Source organism: Thunnus maccoyii, chromosome 2, assembly GCF_910596095.1.
Source record: "Thunnus maccoyii chromosome 2, fThuMac1.1, whole genome shotgun sequence".
In the NCBI taxonomy this organism is placed as follows: Eukaryota; Metazoa; Chordata; class Actinopteri; order Scombriformes; family Scombridae; genus Thunnus; species Thunnus maccoyii.
Window position 1 is genome coordinate 25,315,644 of NC_056534.1, and position 24,822 is coordinate 25,340,465.

Below are 24,822 nucleotides of genomic sequence, written 5' to 3' on the forward strand. Positions count from 1 at the left end.
GTCGGCTCTATAACCTTGTCAGTCATTGTTCAGACTGCCTCTGCTGTTGGAGTATACAGTGCTGAACACTGCTGGTTTATTTTCTGTCTTTGAAATTAAAGACAGACTAAGCATTTTTTTTTTCCCACCATAAATCATTTCCTGAAGCCACAATCATCTTCCCCAATTGAGATTATAAAACAGTGATGTAACAGCTTCATGACTTTTTCAGAGCCAAGGTCAACAACATCCGCTCTCTGATGTCCTTTCCTCCAGTTAAATTAAATTAAATTTCCTCAAAATAAATAACAGAAAAACTGAAGCTCTCTTTATTGGCACTCCACACCAGATTCAGTCATCCCCCAGTCATCTCACCTTTGAGGGCCAGGATATCCCCCTTTGCTCCTCAGTCATTTATCTGGGTCTTAGGTTTGACCCTCAGCTGACTTTTGATGACCATATAAGACATGCAAAACCTCTTTCTACCATCTCAAAAACATCTCTAAACTCCGCCCCTCTCTAACTCTGTCAGATGCAGAGAAACTTGTCCATGTCTTTATCATCTGTAGACTGGACTACCCAAATGTGCTCTTCACAGGGATCCCTGGCAGGAGCATCCAGAAGCTCCACTATGTTCAGAACAACGCTGCCAGTATTCTGATGAGATGTGTGGAAACACAAACATATAACACCAATTCTGTTTTCATTGCACTGGCTCCCTGTCTCCTTCGGGATTGCCTATAAAGTCCTGCTACTAACATACAAATCCATCAAAGGACATGCGCCTCCCTATCTACAGGAACTGATCATACTACAAACCTCCACCTGCACCCTCAGATCTGCCAGCAGCTTGCTCTTCCAGGCCCCCAGTACTAAGCTCCACAGTAGGGGGGATCAAGCCTTCCACTCTGCTGCACCACGCTTGTGGAACAGCCTTCCTAACCATCTGAGGACAGCACCGACCCTAGACTCTTTTAAAAAAGGCCTAAAAGCCTTTCTATTCAGGAAGGCTTTTTTATCTTAACTCTTATTATTATTTTCTTTATGTTGTGTCTTCTGTTATTAATACCATACCACTTTGAGTTTCACTATGAAAAGTGAAGTACAAATTAAATGTATTATTATTATTATTATTATTATTACTATTATTATTATTTATTTATTTATTTATTTCAGAGTGCACATTCTAAACAGCAGGTAGATGTGTTTTATGTTTTTTATGTGTGGATGAGACACATGACATGAACTGGAGTGAAAACATGCAGCATCCTAAACCCAAAATGTTGAATCATTTAATCATGCAGTCCAGAAAAATACTGATTTAGAATCTGTGACCGAAGACAACTTCAAGAGTCTATGATGATTGTGTCTGTATTCATCTTTACAATAACTTATCATAATGTGTGCAAATGTGCAAATGACATTCACTTGATCCATTAAAATGTGTGAATGAATGTGGTTTGGTGTACAAACAGGCATGTTTTTCTTCTTTTTTTATACCTGTCTCTGTCAGGGGAGTGAAAGTTGGTGTCTGGTCTCAGACAAGTGGTGCTGGCACTCCTCACTCTGTCCAACGATGGCTGCAGGTCGCTGCACCGCCACAACGTGGCAGCAGAGAGAGGTATAGAAGAGGAGAAACAGAGATGGAGACAAGATGTACAAGGACAGAGGATGCAAGGAGAGGTGACGGGAAGAAGAGATTGTGAAGAATGTGAGAGAATGAGAACAAAAAGGTAGTGAGTGGGAGGCAGACAAAAGAAAATACAGATAAAGACCGAAAAAGAAGGATTATGAGGGGTAATGTGAAAAAAGAGAGGCAGGAGTAGATAGAGAGAAAGAGGGAGAGACAAAGAGAGAATAAGGAGGGCCATCAGACAGTGCAGTAACATGTAATGGCTCTGATGCTGTATCTCCATTTATCATAGCCAGTCATTCCTCGCGGCCATACACTGTGAGACCACTCAAATGGAAGGTTGGTGGGTTGCCATGGGAACCAGGTCTAAGTGGAAGAGGGAACTGCTTGTAAGTGTGGATTGAGGGAGTGAATGAGTGAGGAGGAAAGGAGAGCAGCCAGCACTCACTTTACTCTCTGCTGCATATGCTCACAGCTGTATGTTTGTCGTTTGTCACGTCATGCTGCTCTGTGACAACAGTTACTTTCAACAGATGGTTGGCTGCGTGCCATCGCATGACATTGCATATAACGTTTCAGGCCAAATGCCTCACATGGCAACAAGGGCTTAGGAGTTTAGTGGTTGTTTAATGCTCTGCGTTTGCCAGTGCATGCTTAAGCCTCCATGGTGTGTTGTCACCCGAAAAAGGAGGAAAGAAAATGTTTTGGGGTGGCGAGAGGACAAGGGGATGGGTGTGTTCTTACCTAACCGTGACCTCATCAGTGAACCTGAGCACACGGTGTGTAAGGATGCTACGAGGCATGGTGCTGCCCCCTTCTTGCCTGTGGGGTGGCTTGTTCTTTAGGCATGCGGGAAGGGTGGAGCTGTACGCCAGTGCCCCGCCCACGACAAGCGGGAGAGACCCGCGTGCAAAGGAAGGCAAAGGAAAAACAAAATGACACATGCAACTGACAGAAATAAGCAGAGACAAAATAAGTGAAGGTTGGGGAGGGAGCACAAGAGTGAAACTAAGCAGGCTTCATGCAAAATGATCAGAAGAGACAGCGAAGCGACATTCATATCATGGTGTAACATAAAATATGGTTTCCTTCTCAACTTCCTGTTCACAGTTTACATTATAAATCTGTATCGGGATGCTGGTGATCACCAGAAACACCACACAGAGCAAATGACTTAATGAACACATGAGATGAAGCACATCCTGCTGTGACCTCAGCATGAGGAATTCATTATGTAAGAGTATAGAGAGAGTTCCTCTTGCCCTCCCTGTGGATTGACCCTACACACACATATGGGGAGATTACATGTAATGCAGATTATATAACACAATCTAAAGATCTAAAGCCATCGAGACTGCACGTGGTGAGAAAAACCAAGCTACATCTATCAAATGTATAGGAGTGCCACAAAATGGATTAAAGCAGAGAAAGAGAAATGGAGGAAATTACTTATGTAGGTCTGTCTGTCCAGTGGTCATGTGGCTAGGGATGAGATATTACAGTAAATCTGACAGATGATGTGCATGTTTTTTTAAATGCTGCTACAGAGGTAGCAAAAAGAGTGAGAATGTGTTTTCTACATGTAAATGTGCTCTGAGTAATCTGGTGCAAATTATGATGCTAAAGATCAACATTTGATATTAAAAGACAATACTAATAGTTTTACATGTTATAGCTCATTAACTGCAACTCACAGATTCTTTACATTACTTGTATAAGTTTTAGACTGATTTCCAGGCAGGCATTATTATCCATTCAGTTAGAGGGGTACTGCAGTGATTTAAAATTGCACTTTCATAGTCAAATATGGTGAAGCAGAGGCAACGATATCCCAACTATTGGTCCTTAATATGGGTAAATCTCTCTATGTCTTCCAAACTCCACAGTATAGTTTGTAACACAGGCTTTTTGTTATAAATGTGTGGTCTCCTTTAAAGCCACAGAAGACATCATACACCTGTTTTCCAGATGCTGTAGTTCTCCTCAAGAGTCTACATTTATGCTAGCGGCTCTGTTTGGCTGTACTTGGTCACAGTGGTGCTTTGAGCTAAATGCTAGTATCAGCATGCTAATACGGTCACAATCAAAAGGTTAACATGCTGATGTTTAGCAGATATGTTTACCATATTAACCATCACAAGTGTGCTAGCATGCTAATTAGCACTAAACACACAAGTACAGATGAGGGTGATGGGAATGCCATTAGTTTGGCAGGTATTCGGTCATAAACCAAAGGTATGGACAAAGTGATTTTTTATGATGAGGGGAGCATGAATATCTGTACCAAATTTCATGACAATCCATCTAATTGTTGTTCAGTCTGGACCAAAGTGGTGGACCAACTGACTGACCTACATGTAGAGTTGGTTGGTCTACCGTCTAGCCATGCCTCTAGCCTGACTAGTAACCAACTACACTTGAAATGTGGTGGTGATCAGTACGTGTCAAAATGTTTCCTTGTTGTTGCATTCTGGGACACTCAACATCCTGGCCTTGAGATTCAGTTAACCATTAAAAAGAAGTGACCAAATTCTCATTATAATCTTCACAATGTCCATGTTTGCTTGTTGTTTAGCCTGCGGGTTAGACTATCTGACAACATTGCTTTTGAATGCAAAGCTTTATTGGCATTTGTCTCTCAAAATCCAAATAAAAGAGCTCCCCTGACTGCACCAATGACTTCCTGTTTTCACTGCAACCTAGAATCAGTCTAAAAACCTCTCCTATGTTTTGAAAAATGTCCAGAAGTGATGTATAGAGGTATATATTGATATATAGACATATATGTGATTTGTATTTAATGGGCAACAACATGTAAAAGCATAGGTATTTTCCTTCAAAGGACTGAAAGATACAGTACAGAGGGAAAAAGCAACACATACTATTTAGTTAGTTAAAGCAGCTCCATGACAAAGCAACTAGGCACACACTCCGACCATAGCAAGCACAAGCAGCACAGTGGTCTGGGAGACATGGGCATTTATTGCGTCGAACACTGCCGCAACAAAATGGCCCACCAACTCCACAAATGAATCTGGGAAAGCTGGACAGGAACAGAAAAGGGTACGCAAGACTGCCTTTCAAGCTAAACGCTTACCTGTAAATGTCTTTATGGATACCATTTACTAACAGGGGCATTTTGGGGGGGAGTGTGTTGCTGTATCTACCTACGCCCCTGGTCGTATAGGTGGAGATCATGCACGTAAAGCAAGACAAGAAAAAAAAAACAAGGTGGGAAAAGTATACAACTGCTGAGAGTGACCACATCAAATGCAAAAAATAAAAGAAATTAATCAAAAAGAGCTTTGCCTTCTTTGAGGTCAGCCACCGAGCGGCTCTCTAATCCCCTCACAGAGTGATCGGTGTGTTGTGTGGGTTTTTATGAGACAATAGAGAATGCCTTTGAGTCGGATATGAATTTATGAGTGTGCAACTACTGTACTTGACGCTGATGTGACACAATTTTGTGTACATGCAGTTGCAAAAAAGCAGACATACACACTACAGTATGTACAGTACATTCAAGATAATCAACACACTCTGCATCGAGAATATCAACATTAAGTGTGTTAAAATTAAATTATTAAAGTATAGTGAGGATGGAAATGATGATAAAACGGCATATAGTATTAAAATAAAGCTGAATGGTGGTTGTTGTCATTTTTTTTCTTTTTACCTGTTTGTGTGCAGGCACTCGGCACTCCCGCCGCGGATAGACCTGTGCATCTCCAGGACCTCACTGTCATTGCCATGACGATGGGTGAACAAATGAAAAACAACCCGAGAAAACACAACAGAAGAGGATGGCAACTCAGACAGGCATGTGAATTTATGAATGAGAGAAACCAGGAAATCATAATTCTGAGATTTCAGTCAAGTCTGCATTCAAAAGTACAGAATGATACAACAAACTTAGTATGTTGCAATCACTAGTTTCACACTGTTAGTAGTATTAGTAGAAATTAGTTTTGTAAAAGCACATTACGCACACTTATCAACCAAAACAAGATTCAAGTGCTCACTAATTACCTTACTGAATGAACCACAAGGAGCACTGATCCAATGTGTGTGCATCTTGTTCTTTGTCATATTTTTTACAACAAATTTCCAATCACCAAGTGAACTTAAACACATCCTCATCCCCCTGTCCCCCAGAGACCCCAAAAACAGGTTACCTGTCCTCAGAGTATTCATAGTCCGAGTCGCCGGAGCGCTGATGCTCCAAGTGGGAGTCGTGGTAGCGGGAGGGGGAGTGGGAGTGGTGGCGGTTTTGGTGGATCTCATCCAGACTCCTGATGGAAATATCAAATTAATGTATGTACAACAGAGGTATATACACAGAGTTAGGAAAGAGTAAAAAATATCTAAATTTAGAGTTTGTGATTCGGACTATCTAAGAATGAGAATGCAGCATCAACATGATGTTATTAGAATTACATAACCTACAGTCAACACACCTATACAAAATGACTATCATTTCTGATCTGTGGCAAAAACTGTAGTGACAAATAATTGGTCTTTGTCTGATGGTTCTCTGGTATTGGACAGCAATTAACAAGTTTTACTGTACGTTAACATATTTTACATTCATCCATGAAAGAAAATATGTCTTTCCAACCTACTAAAAAAGAATAAATAACTAAGAATAGGCCTAATCAGAGGTGAGAGCATTACTGTAATTTAATAAGCTACAGTGACAGAGCTGAATGTAATGTTAGCAAACCACTTCTACTTCTTTTTGACTGACATGTAATATGTAAACTCCAGTCTATAAATGCATGTATATTAAGAGGTACAACTAAAGATAACTATTATGATGAACTGATCTCTGCAGGATGCTTCACCGATGGACAATCAAATGCAGCAGAAGCAACACATGTGTGATGTGTGTGACATGGAGGAAGAAATAGATAGATACTACATAGCACTTGAGATTGCTAATAGAAAAATAACAAATTAAAAATTTGTCAGTTGAATTAGGTCTACCAGTCCTGTGCATTCACATGGGGTGTATCATCACAGGGCTGCTCAGTCCAAACTTACATAATTTAACAATGATGACCCAAAGCTAAACATATGGTTAATATGTCAGGATGATAGTCACACTGACATTAACATATTTCCAGCTGTCAGAAGAGTTAATAACATTGCCACACCAAAAGCCATAAACAGAGATCTGTAGTGTTTGGTGATGATTTAGCCATAAAGTATTGAGATTAAAAAGCTTTGATAAGCACATGTTAACAAGCTACACTGATTCTCTGACACATATTGTATACAGTGTAGTCAGGGAGCGACAATACCATGAACATACACACTGACACTGTTGTAGACCACACATCCTTTGTTCTGCTGATGAAAAAGCAAAACTGTCTGATGCTAGGGAATGTAATCTGGTATGCATATTTAAGACGCTACAGTAAATTTACCTTTAAACAACACTGAGATCATTGAAATTAAGAATTTACTGGCTGTATGGAGCTTATAAACTACGTTACACTAGTCTACTGTCACCACAGACAACACACTCTCCACTGACAGTTCACCAGGTAGTGCTGGCAGGTGATCCTGACCTTTGCATGGGCACATGTGCGGGTCGTGACCGCGCCCTGCAGGAGTCCTCTCTGTGAGGAGACACCGAGCGGGAGCGGTGCTGGACGGGTCGCTGCTGCTCAGGCACAGCCAGCGTACTGCCTCGCTCTCTCTCCCTGGAGTTACGCTCTGCACCTACACACCACACACACATACAAGGGCAAAAAAGCAAAAATCACACACACACACACACACACACACATTCATACAAACATGTTTGTTGATTCATCGAATCATATGAATACAACACACACAAGCATGGACACACACATACAAACACACCCACACACACACACATCCAGGCATTAGTTGTGTGTCCTTTGATAAGGATGCACTAGTTGTGAGCGTTGTACTACTAACTACCATTACAGATGCCATTCTCTTACAGACTGTAGAACATCACATCAGGATGTTTTACAGGCAAATGACCAGCTAGCAAACAGGTTAGCCAGTCATATGAGCTAGCCTGAGTAGCTGACTGTTTCCGCAATGTTTCTGTCAGACCTGCATCTCTAAACAGTTGTTTAACCTGCATGGAGTGCCAGATGATAAGAGAGATCAGATTTTTAACTCAGGGATATTTAACCACTGTAGCGGCAAAGAGGGTGGTGTAGAAAATAATGAAGATATGAAATGGTAAAGATAATACAACAAATGCATTACTATGGTTAATATATACTGAAGCTGTAATGGGTTAATATACTTGCTACAGGTGTGTTCATGACTCAAAAATGTGAAAAAGGTGTGGATAGATAGATGATTTTACAACATTCTTGGCCCTCCACATTACAAAATTAATAAATTAGATGTGCGATAGAGTCGCTTGCAAAAAAATATTTTAGGTGTCCAGACTTCTGTAAGTAAAAGCCATGCTAATTTTCTCCATATAAAGCAGCATTTGGAGCTATTTCCCGGCTTGGATGGGCATGAAACTCTCATGATTGAATCATCAGTATCAATTAATAACACAATATCTGGTTCATTGATAAAAAGTAAAAAGTAACTGTGACTCCCAAAGTGCATTTATGTTACATACTGCTCTAACAACAAGCAGAAGATAAAGATATCACTGTTTTACAACTTCAGCTTAATTTAATTCAGTTTTGGATTCTGGGCAAAAATTCTAATTCATTTGGTTTTGAATTCACTAAAGCTCTGATTCTCTACCTCTGATGCCTCTGACTGGCTTGTTCTCCATAGCAACAGCAGCTGAGGCTCATGAGTATTATAATATTTAAAGCCACCCATCATAACATATGATTATATATGTCAGTTTGGCATAAATGTAGATTCTCAGAAATGAAGTTTCTGAAGAAGGAGAATTCACACTGGGGAAAAATACTTCTGAAACCAGCAACTATTATCTTTATCCGTTTACAGTATCCAAAAAATCAAATAATTTCCTGATTGTGTACACTTTCTGACAGTCATGTCGCTAACCTCAACCATCTGGCATTTGAAAAGGCCAAAAATCTATTACTATCTTAAAACAGGCAGGTCTACATTTGAGTGACAGGAAATGAAGCCACAGCAGAAACAGTCAAACAACAAAGCAGTTGTAGTGACTCTACTTGCCAAATAATACACAAATTTAGCTTCTACTGTACATTAAGTCCTTTCAGTGAAGTAAGCAACATCGGGGCAGGACTAGACACATGCAGAAGAATGGCAGGAGACTTAGTGGAATGGCAGTGAACTACTGTAGCTCTACAGTCTTACATGCACTCAGTGCTTCAAGTGTTTCTACGGCCCAGCAGAAGAGGAGAAACTGTTCACTGCAGCCTCAGTGAAGTACAGTACACTGCTAAACAGCAGCAGTATAAAGACTGTACACCACAATACTGCAATTCAAAATCAGCATTCCGGTAGCAATATGATGAATTGCAAAAGTCTTTGGAGTGTTGCCTTTCGCTGATACAGCAAAGATTAATTATTTTAATTTGGGTGCAATTTGTTCTAAAACATACAGTGGAGCCAAAAGGAGGTTGGAAGGTTTGGGAAAAACAGATGGAGGGAGGATGCAAGAAGATGCTTTCTCACCCAGTGCTGGACGCCTACAGGCTACTACAAGGAAATGCTCAGTAACCATGCCCCCCACCCACCTTTAGTCACTATCAAACCATCATCAAACTCTGTATCAATGATGCGATGAGACCCTGCACACACACACACACACGTACACACAACATACACACACACAGGAGAGGGTAAGGTCGAGAGGTTCTGTGTGTCCATCTCCCGCACTGAGAGACGAAAAATAAGAAGCTCAGTAAAGGAAAAGTTGACAACTACACACTCAGATCTATTGTAGGTTCACAGAACAAACAAATATATATACATAGAATTTATGTACATATACTATGTACAGGTGGACATACTCTGTAGTTTCTTGCTGGGGCTGTCTCCATGGACGTGTCTGCGTGGGAGGTATGGAGAGGGCTGTGGCAGAGGTATAGAGGACACGTCATGCGTCTGGAGTTTATACCAATGAGGAATGTCATCCAGCAAGGCAGTCTCCAGCTCTATCAGGATCTGAGAGAGGACAGAGAGGGAGAGGGTAGACACTTTATCTGTGGTTTGGTTTATGTGTTTTGAAATCTCTTGGACCTTTTGATGTTGAGCTACATTATCCATATGTTTGCAGTACCAAGAAATAAAGGTTATTTAAAGGCAACAGAAGACAAATTAGACCAGTATGAAGATAATGTTTGGACATGGTGTGTCTCCCACCTCGCCCAGGAATTCGCTCTCCTCCTCCTGGACCCTGGGCTGGTCCCAGACAGTGATCTCTAGCATGCGTTCTCGGAAGTCCCGTCGGTGAACGTGGGGATATAGGAAGGTCTGGTTCCACTTGGGCTCGGCGCTCTTCTTCACTGTTTTAGTCCGTCGTTTACTCTTATCACTAGAACAGAGGCCATAACACCCAGAGTTTAGATCATGAGGGGGGAGCATGTCTCTCAACTTAATCCTTAAGATGGTATTTTTTTAATAACAAGTATGGATAATGGTACATTTATGGCAATAAATATGCTCTCCATGCAATGGTACTCATGAAAGGGACCCACAATGACCTCACCTTCTATCAGGCAGGAAGTACATCTTGACATAGGGGTTCCGAGGTCGTCCGTCTGGTCGGGGTGGCAGGTCTATGGCTTGAAGGACGTTGACGATCAACTGATGGCCCACTTTGTCATACCACAGTTTCACCTGTAACAATTTGTGAAGAAAGTGAACCTATACCCATATCTATACACATCAACAAGAGGTGATATAGTATTTCAACTCCAAATCCCCAATGTATTCCCTTGCCCCTTCCCCATTCTCTTCCAGGTACTCACAGAGAGCTGTCCAGGCAGTACCAGAGGAAGGTCTCTGAGGGTCCCGGGGCTGGTAGGGGACATCACTGATATAGAAGGACGGTCCATTTTCTGTGACTCAAAGGAACTGGAGCCTGCTGAAGGATGGAGAGCACACCAGATGTTGTTATAAACCATAAGAAAAGGCACTACCAAGATTAGAAAGAATAAGCATTACGTCAAGTCTAGAGTCTCTTATTTCTCTTCAGAACCTACTTACATAGACAATAAACTCTGGTAATAACATACAGTATATTGGCAATAAAGCTGCCCACATAACCACTTACTAGATTCTAGAGGAGGGTGGGATGACTCTGGGATTCTTGGGATGTCTCTGTGAAAAACAAAAGAGAATTGCTGAACTTGAAATTTACTATACATACATAAAGCTACTTGGAATATAAAGACACAATCAGGACTTCAGTGAACATTCATCTTTGAAAAATGAATGAGTAGCAGGCTCATGTCAACCAACAGTTACATGGTAGGTATAAGAAGAGCAAGCAGTCAATCAAATGCACATTTACATTTTAAACATAGTGAGTAGTAAAGGAGAAAAGGATAACTGGAATGAGGGATATTTGTCTTGGATGTTCAGGATTTCAAGGAAGGCATGAGGGGAGGGGGTACCACCCATCAAATCAACACTACTTACTGATATGCTCTATACACTTTTCTCAAGAAGTTTTTGGACATAATTCGGTGGATAGAGCTTTTAGATAAAGGAAGGAGACATATCAAAAGTATCTGTCAGAAAAAAAATAAAACCATCACTCAGGTAGTTTATATGATCATTATTACACATATTTATCTTACCCGATAGGTCTTGAAACAACAATTTCCACTTGAGGCTCAGCCTTGGATTCAAGGATAATATTGTACACTTCTTTCTTGGTTGCTCCTGGCAACGACTTCCCATTCCACTGCAACACCTCATCACCTGGAACCGAGATGGCCAACATACATAGTGATGATCCAGCCTGAGGCTCATCATTGCATTTGCTGACAAAGACTAAAGTAAAGTAGGTGCTCTCAGAGAATTAAACTTAAACTTAAAAGTGGCACTGAAATTTGAATTCTGCTCACTGTTTCATATATGGAAATATAAACTATAAAGATACTGCAGCTAGGTAGCATATTTTTCTTTCAAAAGAGGTTAAAATTTTATTTGTGGAAACAGCTTCTTATTCGTGGACACAGCTTCTTAGCTTCATGCTACTAGATGGACCTTTCCCATGTCATCAGACCATGGAAGCCACATATGCCATGAACGTTGATGCAAGATGTTTTCCCGCTTTTTCAATAAGCCAACATAGCATTGGCATTCAGCTTTAAGCCATCTAGCCGTTATAACATTCAACATCTTGGACGACTTGCCAGCAATCTAGGCTAAATAGCTTCAACTCAGAAAATGGACACTCCACTTCTGAAATGGACGCTAGTTAGCCTGGTTTGCTTATGTTAACACAGATTCCCAGTAGATTTGATCAAATTCCCAAGGTAACATATGGAGTAGTGACAGGGCTACTTGTTGCTGTGAGTTTTGACAGTCTGGTCATTTGCCATCACCACATGTGGACCCATGAAAGAGAGACCACTAACACTAGTTAGACTCCGTTGGATACTGTGTAACAAACACAGTGCTGAAAGTGATGACTCAGTTTGTGATGTCATAACGTGAACGAAAGGTAACATCAAGTGGTAATCAGCGCAAATGTTAGAAAGTTAGAAAAGTGGAAGTTAGTTTGCTAGATTCCTCTTTCTGCATGGAATACAAACTTAACAGCACAATGGATCCTCCAAAATATTGAATGTTGTAAAGAGATAAGGGATATTATGAACTATTTTTTGTGTCTGCCCACAAAGATATTGCACCAATCCCATATCCACACTGTCAGTCAGTACTACAAATTCATGCCCCCTGGAGAGCACTAAGGTAGCTGGAGATATCACAGTAAAAAATTAATGAAATTTAAAATCCTACTTTACAGTAATTATAATTTTGTACATTACACAAGTCAAAAAAAGCAGAGATATATGTACCGACTTCTGATCGTTTCAGTTCAACTTTAAAAGTCAGCTTCACAATTATACTGTTATCAACCAAGTATACACAAGGTACTACAGCATCTTCTGCTTAGGAACAATATGTTCAAGGGATTCGCACCTGCTCGTAGGTGTCCCACGACATCTGCTAGGCTGCCTTTCTTGACTTTGGTGATGAAGGCCCCAAGTCTCCCTGTCTCTGTCATCTTTCCTCCTACCACCTGCACACAAAGGGGAGACAAAAGAATGGAAAGGAAAAGAGGTACATGTTGGCAGGCTTAATGGCATTTTCCTGTTTTCTGCAGGACGCAGTAATTGCTCAACAGGAACTACTCTACACACAGGTGTCTTGGAATACTCTTCAGCGTTCAATGTCATCCAATAGTATACTACAGCTTTCACAGGAATTACACAGCATTACTATTCCTGTTTTCATTCCTAACATGATCTGTTTTCTCTGTAAATTCTCTTCATCTGGCATTCCACTAAATCTAAAACAGACACTAACAAATTATTTATAGGTTTGGTTTTTACACAGGTCTTAATGTGAATGATTCCCTGCTTACTTTTAAGCCGAGGAGAGAGCCAGCTTCACGGGGCATGGCAGACCTCTTGCTTAGCGTGATGCGTCCAATCAGGTGATCACCCTCTTTGGATGGCTGCCATGTAACTGGATGCTACAGGGACAGAAGATAGAGAGGACAGTTATGAGGAGGTGTGGTGAACAAAGGAGGGAAGAATGAAGGGAAAACAGAGAGGAGGAAAGGAAGGACAGGTTGAGAAAAAAGAGAAAGAAAGAAGTAAAGAGGGCCTGGAGTGACACATTAATGCTGTTGTTTCAGTTTTTGTTTCATGTTTCATTGTTTCATTGTTTCATGCACTTTGAAACTTGCATGTGTCTGCATGTGAGGACTACATGTAGGTGTATGTAAGTGCATCATACAAAAACTGTGAATCTGCCATGTTTTGCTGAAACTTACATGCCACACTGCAGGATCTAGAGGATGACAGTCCCAGTCACCTGCAGGGAGACAGAGAAAGATTGAGAGAAAATAGTTACTTGGTCTCTGTCAGCACGAAAAAGGTATGTACAGTAAATTTATATCATACTCTAAGGTCCATGGACCCCATTGGAAATAATTTGCTATAAATTACTTGCCCCAAGCTGTGCAATAAAATAATACACCTTGGGACAAAGGCAGCTAATAAAATGAAGGCTGTACCTCTCTCAAATGACACCATGAGGAGGAGAATTGAAGAACTCTCAGTTGATATTCAGTCACAGCTACTGGATTGATTGTGTTCCTGTGAGAAATTTTCTATTCAGCGGGACAAATCAACAGACATTGCCAGCACGGCTTAGTTGATTGTTTTGGTTTGCTATCCGTGGTAAGGGAACATTTTGGAGGACTTTCTGTTCTGCAAGAAGGTACCTGGGAGGACAACGGTTGAGTACAAATGCTGTGAAGTTGAGTCCAAATGCAATTTGAATAAAGTGACCCTCTGTTTAAAAGTATATGTGGTATTAACATGATTCAAATTGAAACATGTTTATTTTTAGCACTATGACACAGGTCTGAAATATTTATGTAGGTTGAAAATTTTTAGAATACAAATAGTTCCAATGGCATCTAACAGTACAAATGGTAGTACACATATGCTTAATCAATGTTATGATTATGAAGGGGTCCTTGGAAAAACCCTGGCCCCTGGCCCCAAAAAGTTTGAGAACCCCTGCTCTAAGGCTTCAATTCCAGGTATGAAAGACTGAGAAAGATATGTCTCAAATGAGACAAAAGAAAGATTAGGATACAGTTTAGGGTAATGTTGTCAGGGTGTCCCCCAATCATCAATTCATTTGTTTGAAGTTTGTCATAGAATCTACTATATATGGCACTCTGGATAAGATACCTCATTGGTTTATATTCCCATTGTTTATCTTGCCCTCCTGACACACTGGGCACTTCATACACATGGTATGGGACCGTCTCCTCAGGCTGGCTGGTATGTCGGAAACCAAGACGCTTATTACTCGACGAGGGACATCTCCACAAACTTTGACACTACTTTGACACTGGCTCAACTATACTGGACCTTATGTCATATGAACTCATTGGATAGATTCAGCTAATTCTACCACTGTTGGTTCATGGACAGATGGAATAGGATTTGCCACTTATTCATAAACAGTTTTATTTTTAATTACTATTTTAATCCATCATCGTAAATGACAGAACTTTTGTTTATTTCTATTTTTTCCTTCATTTTTGTATTTACACTTCCAGAACCTGTGCCTTTTCTTTTATGTCCCATGCAGGGGAGGTAGGAGGGGATTTGCTGTTTGTTCAACACCCAAAAAAATCCATTAACATAATAACAAAGGAAAAGAAGAAAGAGGGGGGAAAGTAATGCAATAATGCAATTAATTTATGCAAATTGCAAAATACACTTCAAATATACTTCCCTAAATGAAATCATAATAAAAATCTATCTATAAAATTCAATGATGTAATGTACAGTGCTCACATACATAATATGTGCATACAAGATTTTTTTTTAAAAATTATCTCTTAGGGCTGCAGGGGATCCATAGTTACATAAGTATTCCAACTTCTACATAACTGATGAAACTCCCTGACTTTAATTGTTTGGAATACACCTCACTTTTAAATTAAATTGTTAAATAGAAGTTAAAACAGCCATAAATAAATAAAAGTTATACAATAAGCGTATTGAAAAAAGGCAACACAAGCAGTCTTGGAGAGCTGATATAAAAAAAGAGAAAAAAAACTTCATTCATAGTCAGATGAAGTCACTTTGCTTCAAGCTGGTTTGTCAAACACTCATGCAAGAGCCTGTCCAGGGGCAGAGACACCAGTGACTGTCAGTGTATCCCAGCTCTCATTAACACTGACAGATGGTCAGCTCAAGTACAGGAAGTTACAGTAACTGGCCCAGCATCAGATCAGAGCAGCCTGTGAGATTCATGGCCAGTATTCCACCTCAGGAATAAAACAACAGCATAATGACATCAGACGGGGATTTAAAGGCTCTCAGGGGACTTTGAAGAACTTCAGTTTTAAGGTAAGTGAAATGTGCGTGCCTGGCACAGAGTGAGGCCAATGATTCAGCTGAAGTTCATGGCAAAAGAAAACAGGAAGGAAGTGAACGGAGCTTAAACTTAATGGAAAAAAAGAACACATCCATAAGTCAAAAAAACATTTATATTAATATTCAGTGGGAACCAAAGGGAAAATGACTGCTCTATCTGACAGGTTAGCCAATAAGAGCATAAGTGATGGAGATAGTGGAAATCAGGAGAAAAAAAAGTCTGAGTAGACATGACTGTAGTGCTGCTAATCTGAAATCTTCTGAAGTCCACTGAGAATGCTTGAGAGGATAAATGTTGACTCCACACTTTGAACTGCTGAACAGGCATTTTTGGTTTTGGAGGATGAACACACTGGGCAGATTACAGAATCTGGGCTGCTCTTCTAACTGATGCTACATCAAAGCATCGGCTCTTTGCAGGTATTAATGTAGTATTGTTCTTGATAAATACTCTGTGTGTGTGTGTGTGTGTGTGTGTGTGTGTGTGTGTGTGTGTGTGTGTGTGTCCTCCTCCACTGCTCCATCTGCTACTTCACCATTTGCTGGAACAAAAATGAACAAAATCCCACACACAGCCTCTAACATCACATAAACAGAAATCTCTACATCACATGATCTTGAACTCCCATCAACTCTCCTCCTCCACATGGCCTAAAAAAACCCTAAATACCAACATGTGCTAATTTGATAAAAAAAAAAAAAAAAAATTGTCTTCTGTCTTTAACATAATTTCTACTATCAACACAATTTACTCATTCAGTGTAATTAATATCAACCAGGTGTTCTGAGTTCAATTTATTCTAAGCAAACCAAACTAAACCAGGTGTATGAATTATGCTAGCAAGCTAGGCTAAGAAAAATATCAAATAAAATGACGAACCTTTCACAACACATTGAAGGTCTGCTTCACAATGGCAGTAAAGTAAAATAAACGATACAATAAGTCCATAAAAATATTATTAGAGATGAGAGGAGACATCTCTACAGGAGGAGACTACTCAACAGGTGGGGATCATGACAGACCAAAGGTCATAGATTTGAATCTTGGAACAATTAAAAGGCATGTGTCAGCAAATGTTCTTTAATTTTGCTGCGTTAACACTTAACTGTATGCCATCATGTTACCAAAAATAAATAATGTACATTCATACAGAATTGATATTTTTGTTTTGTTTGTGCTAATGGTAAGAAAGGAGTCTGTTCTGTCATCAACTTTAAAAGGTTTTGCACAAGCGTTTCTTTGGTTTCATTATGTAGCGCAGTCATCATGTGAAACTCTGTTTACTTTGTTAGTGAAGACACTCTTGTGTGATAAAACAGCAGTATATGTCAATCTGCATTTATGTGTGAATAAGAGAGAATCTTACTGTTGCAAAGAATATATTACCTGTTTTGTTCAAGAGGATAATTTTGCCTTTAAGTCATATTTTACCTACTTCTATAATGGAAGATATAATGTACTGTAAAAATGAGACTACTGTTTTTATCAGTAGTATTGTTGCGATATAGCTTACGATCATCAGCGGCAGTACTGGGTCCACTGTGACTGACTGGGCAGCACTCCAGTCACTGAGAAAGGAAGAAATCCTGCACCATCTTTGATTCTACATGGATATTATTAACTGGACACAGGAAGAGATTTTTCTTGGTTGGAGTGATTTGTGTTGTTTGATACTTTGCACATGCCTAATGTCATTTTTTCCTACTTGGAAGGTTGTTAACATCACTGCCCACTATCATCCAATGAGTTTGTATTTTCAGTTTATCATAACAATTTTAATTAACCCCTGAGTGACTGAATACTTTGATTTTGCTTTTCAGGATCATGGTTTGTACTATGATGGTGCTGGATCAAGACTACAATAAAGACTGATATCAGAAAAAAATAAAAAAATCAATTCTGAGCATCAGGTTTTGGCATGAGTACCTCAGAGATAAATAGCAGTTTGCTATTTGCACTGATATTCTACATTCCTGAAAAGGCAGACGACACACTGCACACTGAGTCAAAAGGCTGTATTACAATGCCACAAGACCTGTTGTCTTATAACTGACTCAGTTTTCTCAACTATAAAAAAAAATCTCATTCCACATCATCGCTTTTGCTTGCTGCACCTACAGTATAGCAAAGCAAGTTCATGTTCATGCTCATTCTCTGTGGACCACTAAAGTAATTCTGGAATTACAATAGTGGCTAAAATGAAACACACTGGGACCAAATGTCATCCCCGACAGAAGACTTCCCCTTCCATTTCCTCAGAACCATTATCACTTTGTTTTTTTCCTTTACACCACGGAAGTAACCCAGTTACACTGAATCGCTCCCTCCTTCCATTTTACTTCAAACACTGAGTCAAAGCTGCTGTGTCATTAAAGGCCCAGTCTGGAAGATTCACTGGTATATACGGTGGGTTGCAATTTTTTGGGCAGAATGTGAAATACTGTGTGTGAATACTGTTTTACAGTAATTTTGAAGAGAATCAACTGTTCATACATGAATATTACATAACATCCTCTTATACATCATGTCTGTTTTGTGATAAGTGTTTAAAAATCACAGCTTGTAATCCGAGAAATGTGTACGCATAACCTCAAACCTCAATTCTTGTGTGCTGCATTTAATCCATTTATTGTCAAGCCTTTTTACTTGTCAAATATAGTTGACTCACTGTATAAAAATAACATTAACATTTACTACATAATGTCTAAGGCAAAAAAGGTATTCAACCTCATAATGAGTTATGATTATGTACACCGCATGGTTTAAAAGTTGCACTTTTACCCTTATTCAAAAGTCTTGATCACACAAGTTTTGTTTGTCGGTCCACTTACTTATTACTTAGTTTTACATTTACAACCACTGGGGCTATTGGGTTGGGACTGGCTGCAACTACTTTAAGAAGTTGGATTGTGCACCATTATAAATTATGGCAATCACATTCAAATGAGGTTGATCACCATCCATACCAGTCATTTCATTGTGAGGCTTTCAAACAATTATTTGACACTGTGGCACTTCAATTGCAGACAACATATTTATAATCATGTTATATAAAATAACATGAGCTCGCATGTATATTGTATCTCATAAACCTGCAGTAACAGTAACTCTAAATTACTCTCTAAGTATTTATCAAGAACAATTCTATGTTAAGTACTCAGTAACTGACACCAAAGCATAACCAAAGTCTAGACTTGAAATAATGTCACACAACAACATGCATTTTCTGCTAAAAACAGAAGAAGAAACCTTGACCCTATGCGTCTTTATCAATCTCACTTAATCTGATGAATTTACAGTATGTAGGGATACATACTGAACAATATCCTGCAAAACTGGCTTCATGCCACAGATGAGAATAAAAGGAGTCATGCTGTTTCAAGGCCCAGCTAGCTAAAGAGTGTTTAAAACAGCTAATAAACCCAATCCACACCATCTACCCATAACCATTCCCTGAGTTATAGTAATCTGGATTAAAACATCTGGAACAGGCCCCTTCTGTGACCGGTGAGAGAGATAAGCTGATAGAGCACAGTTAACTCTACCTACTGCCTCCTCTAGAACTCAGAGCCCCCTGCGTGGCTTATCTTAGCATAGCTGAACATTGCTTCTACCAGCGGTGAGCTGCAAAAAACATTGGTAGCGAGGAGCCAGAAGTGACCAGATAGCATGCAACCACAACGGGCTTGATTTTAGCTGGTGGTCCATGGTTGGGTGGTGCAGCTGGCTGTTTGCAAAGCATTACGTAGCAAGAGAGCCACTGACCTAATTCCACAAATCTGCTGGCCTAAATCACAGGGACTCTCCAAATAAATGAGAACTGTCCTGAGAGCAGCAGGGTTTAGCCACAGCACAGAGGTGTAGATGACACACAGGGATAGAAATGCACTGTGCACTAGGTGGGTGCTTCATCCTGTGAGTCATCATATAGTTTTACAGTCCGAAATTAGAATGTGTTGGTATTAGAATAATCTTATGAGCTAAAATATGTCTTGCTTTATTGTTTTCAGTATCATGATTCTCCTACAAAGGCAATTTTAGATGGGCTAGGAAGATATGACGATACGGAGAGGTGTTCTTATTGTATTTAGCTGTTTTAGGATTATTGAATCTTGAACCCATCATTCATTTGAAAAACAGTTCTTTCCTGTCCAATTGCTCAGTCAGGATCTTTCTATCTCTCAGGGTATCAGTGGCAGGTCGGTTACAATTAGCCATCACTCCTATTACTGTTATGAATCTAATCCTGCCCACACTGTACTGGGCATACAGTAGGTGATACAGGCATAATCTGAAAGTGATCTTGACAATGATGAGAATGCAACGAATGCAGAGATCCCTTCTGTTTCAGCTAGACAGTATGAGGATGTGAGCATGTGACATGTGAGTTAGGTGAGAGCTGCTGCGGCTCATTACCAAGTTTTGGTGACTAGAAAATGACATATGAGACTTGAAATGTAGCTTTAACAAATGAAAGTGAGTATTATCTAATGTAAGAAAATTGATGAAAGCAAACATTGCAAGGTATGCAAGTTCAGATAGATTTAGCTTAGTAAGCTACTGGAGTGAACACATCTGTCTGACTGACCTTTCTCGCTGACGCTTTCCATGTCCACGTCCTCACAGCTGGTGTACTCGGGCGTGGAGCCGCCCTCCTCCTCTGAGCTGCTGATGGACATCTGCCTCTTGTTGACTCCGCGCTTGCTCTTGTATGACCGTGGAGGGGGCGGCCGCAAAGACTCCGACTGGTCCGAGCTCTGAGAGTCCTTCCTCAGCAGGTTATCCCCACCTTTGTCCCTTGGTGTCCGTGTTATACCAGGCTCTAGGCGGCCCTTGTTCGGGCCCCAATCTGGAGGCACCGGTCCCCCAGGCTGGGGCCCTGATCTCACACCACCCACAGCAGGTGGAGGTCCCCCTCCAACCCCCACGGTCCTATCCACAGAGTAAGCTTGGTGGTTCTCCAAAACAGCCTTGCGGTCTTTCTCCCCACCCCCTCCTCTCCTGGCCAGACGGTTTTCAGGCACCTCCCCTGCACTGCCTCCTCCACCACCTCCACCTCCTTCACCAGGCCCTAGTCCGACCTCATTGATCGCCAGATCACTGTGCCGTCGTTCATGGCGGACCTTGGAAACCTTAGCATGCATGCGCATCTCCTGCTCCTCTTTCTGTGGTTTAACTGGGTATCGGGCAAGGTTGGGGTCACTACGGTAACGGTTCTGGAACTCCTCCTCACGGCGTTGGCGCTCCCTCTGCTCCTCATCCTCTGGGCGTCTGCGGTGTGTTTCTAAACGACCCAAATTCTCCTCCCCATCCTCATAGTCCTGAGAATGGATCTTCTCCAGCCTTCGACCATCTCCTAACCGTCTCTCTCCTCGGTCCCCGGGGCCTACCCGCTCATCCAGGGATGACTGAGACGGCAACTTCCCAGCAGGCCTCCGGCCACTACCACGCCCCATGCCTCCCTTACCATTTTGTTCATGAAGGGAAACTGGCCTTTTCCTGGATAAGAAAGGGATTCATTATAACATATAGTCTACATACACATAAGCACAGGTGCATCATTTCCATTACAACAGGTGAGCAATGTTGGCATTTGTAATATGAAAAAATGCTGAGAAATGTGTTTTGTACAGGAATAGACTGCACTAAGAATGTTCCTATATTTGCAAATATATTTGTAAAACCTTCTTATTTAACTCATCCATCAAATGAAAACAAAAGGGACTGAATCAAAGACCTCTCAAGACTAAAACCTGTGACCTAGCTTTTACATTGGTTAAGCTAGAACAGACACAGATATATTCTTTTTTTTACCCCAGGGATTAAAAAAACAACAAGAGCTTCAGCCAGCCTATCTTTCACAGTTAAGAAAAAACATGGTTTCTATTTTCCAATCCTCCAATTCCCTTCATGTTAATGAATAAAGTTATACACACACCAGTTACAAAAAGTACACACACACCCCAGTTTCACTTATAAAACATGCTCTAATGGCAGCTACTGTGGTGTAAAATTGGAATACATCACAGAATTTGGGTTCAGTGTATCATGATGTCTTACTTTTCTCTGGGTGGTTCACTTTGGGAGCGGGAGCCGGGCATGGTGTCAGCACCCTTGGCTGCAGTGACACCAGTGGGCGGCTGTGTCCCGTCTGGCAGGCCTGTGTTGGAGTTGGTAGAGGGCGGGGCTTGGGACCTGGAGCGGAGTAGCTTCCTGTCCCGTTGGGCCTCACCTCCCGTGGCTGGGTCGGTCAAAGAGGTGCCCAGGCTCCCAGGCCGCACCCCTGACCCCGAAAACCATTCTCCTGATTTGGTGAGAATCTCTTGCTGCTTACGGCACAGGTTGCATACCCACATTACCTGTAAGGGTTGAAAGGACAAAAGCGTTTGGCAAGCTGGGTTCAGCAGCATTAATTAAGGACATTAAATGAGTGGAATACCTAACAAAAAGTGGTTAAGCATGCCTGTGACACAGAAATCTGAGGTATTGTCAACATGTACACAACACAAATTTTAGACATTAGAACTCTTGTGAGGCAAACCAGCATCTGTCAACCACACAACCTCTACAAACCTTTTATAGCATTTTTCAGTTCATATACGTAAATGCCATTAGCTCTGCCTTTTTTAAAAAACAAAAAGAAGAAGAAAACAGAATTTCCACCAAAGTCTCCCCTTCATGACTCCCTCCTCTGCTCCAGCTAATCAAATATTAAAGAGCACTCAGATATGACAGACTGTGCAGTTTTACCATTTCAACATATCCATTATCTGTGAACATAGCTTAGCAAAGGCTATGGCACAGTTCTGCACTGCTATTAAGAAAATAATACTGAACCGGCTTCAGAGGTTGTGTCACTGCCCTGTAGGCTCTAATGCTGTGAATTTTATTGTAACCCATTAATAAAAAGTATTACTTTTAAATTAATCCATTATACTCATGTTGATGATATAACAAAAAGATCTAAATTTGGAAGGCTACAAACAATATGGTTAAATTCCAGTTACAGATGAGAAAGGAAAGATGAGCTCCAAATAGTATTGAACTGTTTATATAAATATATTGTTTTCATCTGAAAGGATAAGAAATGATTGAGACAGATTTGTGTCAATTCTACACATCTAGTTAGTGCATAACTTTTGCAAACACATGTGATTTATTGTGATTCAGCCTCTAAAATTCTATAAAATGCACCATCACAATGGAAGATTGATGATCACTGACATGTACAGTATAGAAATGATAAAAATTAATTTCATCCTTTAAATTGAACCCATAGACAACATCAAATACTCACATGTAGCCATGGCTACAGAATACCACCTCACTTCAACAGCACAAAAACAGGATTTATCTCCCTCTGTATTTATAATCCCAGCGGTTTATTTTTCTGAGAATAAATCCAAATCAAAGGGGGAAAACAGTCATCCCTCGTATTCCACAGCAGAACCTTGGCACAAGTTGAAAACACAACACCTCTGGGACCTCTGGAAACCCCAAAATGTTACTCCTTTACGGCCAGTGGGTTGGACTGTTAGCAGTCGGTATAGCAGTTAGCAGTTAGCCTTCAGCGCACCAAAGCACATTCATCATGGCCTGATTGAATCCTAGTTGGCGCATGTCCAGACTAATCTAAAGTAAATCAGCTGCCCGCACGGCCCACAGCTGTCGGGCAGCCGCCCAGCCACACACTACAGTCTCTTTCTCTCTCTGTCTTTCTCCACCTCTTTACCTCAGCTGAGGGGCCACAGATTATCAGTGGCCAGTAATCCTTTCAGCTCTTCACCATTATTCAACTCATCATCAGCAGACAATACCAGCTCTCAATTCATAACTTCTAACCTATAGCCCCCCTTCTCCATCATCCCCTTCAGGCAGAACTCAGAACACAGGTTGAAGATTAAGCCCATTGGCCCCAACCCCCCTCCATCCCTTCCCAGTGTATGATGGGATATAAGCTACCTTATATATAGTATAATTTACTGAAATGAGGGCACCAATTACACCCTTCAAATTTCCTCCAAATGGAAACAGTCATACCATTCTTCACATCTGGATACTTGTTAAACTTCAAACTACCGGAGCAGTTTCTAACTCTTTAATGTGAAGAGCCATAACCAGGGCCAGGTATTGGTTGAAATCTTGGTATACTGGTTCTGATATGATACCATTTTCAATACCTTACTTTACATGTTTGTCTACAAAACAGTTACTTTATTTTTTTTAATAAAATAAGCCCACTCTCCAAAATAAAAAAACTGTGATGTAAAAGCTATTTATAACTAGTAAATATTTGATTTGATTCTGAGCTCTGAAATGCTGTGAGTGTGTCTGCAGGAAGCATTGAAACCACGCCCCAACTGATAGCCTCTGAGCCTCTGAACTTAACAACTCTCATGCCGAGCGCCTTTAAAAAATATATACAATTTAAAATAGTCCTTGTTTGTAGGTGTAAGATAAGCAACATGGATGACATTTTAAAAATAAAGCAACACTAGGAACCACTGTTTAATTCAGCACCTATTTTGTAGATAAATTTGGACTTGTTTCAGTAAAAATGCAACTTAAATGACCAGTTAAAGCTGGAGTGCGGGACTTTTGTCTCCCCCTTCTGGCAGTGAGTGTAATTACAAAAACACTGTTGACACGCCCTTACATCATAGGCTCCATCATAGGCTGGATAAATTGTTTTGAGGGTCACACAACCCCCACAAAATTAATCCTTTCACTATGAGAATTTTATCCATTTGGTCGATAACATTTGGAAAGTCAAGAGGAGCAGCACAATTAAATTACTTTATCTAAATTCAAGTTAGCAGAGAGCTAACTGAAGGTTAGCTGCCCGGCTGGCAGAAGTTTCTGGTGCACTCTGCCCATAGAACATCCACAGTATGCGTTCATCCAGGAATGTCAAACCTGACACCAGATTTAAAAACTCCATACACTGTGAAATACAGAGAGATTTATCTGGCAGTGATAGGCTAAATCAACATTGTGTGAACTTGTTTGGCAAAGGGTTGAATGTAACAAATGTTCATTTATATGTAAAAGTTCCACACTGGTGGTTTAACAAGGGATCCATTACCAATCATCATTATGTTAAA

At 40.5% G+C, this 24,822-nt stretch overlaps 1 protein-coding gene across 1 annotated transcript in view; it reads right to left on the reverse strand.

Annotated features, from left to right (window-relative positions):
• The window catches only part of rims1b (regulating synaptic membrane exocytosis 1b), an 80,419-nt gene that overhangs the window by 16,642 nt on the left and 38,955 nt on the right, over window positions 1–24,822 (reverse strand). Inside the window, exons 3-19 of the mRNA XM_042426981.1 lie at window positions 21,779–22,077; window positions 20,307–21,217; window positions 13,587–13,627; window positions 13,173–13,283; window positions 12,728–12,827; window positions 11,377–11,500; window positions 10,848–10,894; window positions 10,543–10,658; window positions 10,281–10,411; window positions 9,935–10,106; window positions 9,583–9,736; window positions 7,186–7,339; window positions 5,788–5,904; window positions 5,289–5,351; window positions 4,710–4,787; window positions 2,357–2,476; window positions 1,480–1,569 (exon numbers count right to left, since the gene is read on the reverse strand). Of these exons, the coding sequence (XP_042282915.1) occupies window positions 1,480–1,569; window positions 2,357–2,476; window positions 4,710–4,787; window positions 5,289–5,351; window positions 5,788–5,904; window positions 7,186–7,339; window positions 9,583–9,736; window positions 9,935–10,106; window positions 10,281–10,411; window positions 10,543–10,658; window positions 10,848–10,894; window positions 11,377–11,500; window positions 12,728–12,827; window positions 13,173–13,283; window positions 13,587–13,627; window positions 20,307–21,217; window positions 21,779–22,077 (2,828 nt within the window). The remainder of the gene's footprint in view (window positions 1–1,479; window positions 1,570–2,356; window positions 2,477–4,709; window positions 4,788–5,288; window positions 5,352–5,787; window positions 5,905–7,185; window positions 7,340–9,582; window positions 9,737–9,934; window positions 10,107–10,280; window positions 10,412–10,542; window positions 10,659–10,847; window positions 10,895–11,376; window positions 11,501–12,727; window positions 12,828–13,172; window positions 13,284–13,586; window positions 13,628–20,306; window positions 21,218–21,778; window positions 22,078–24,822) is intronic.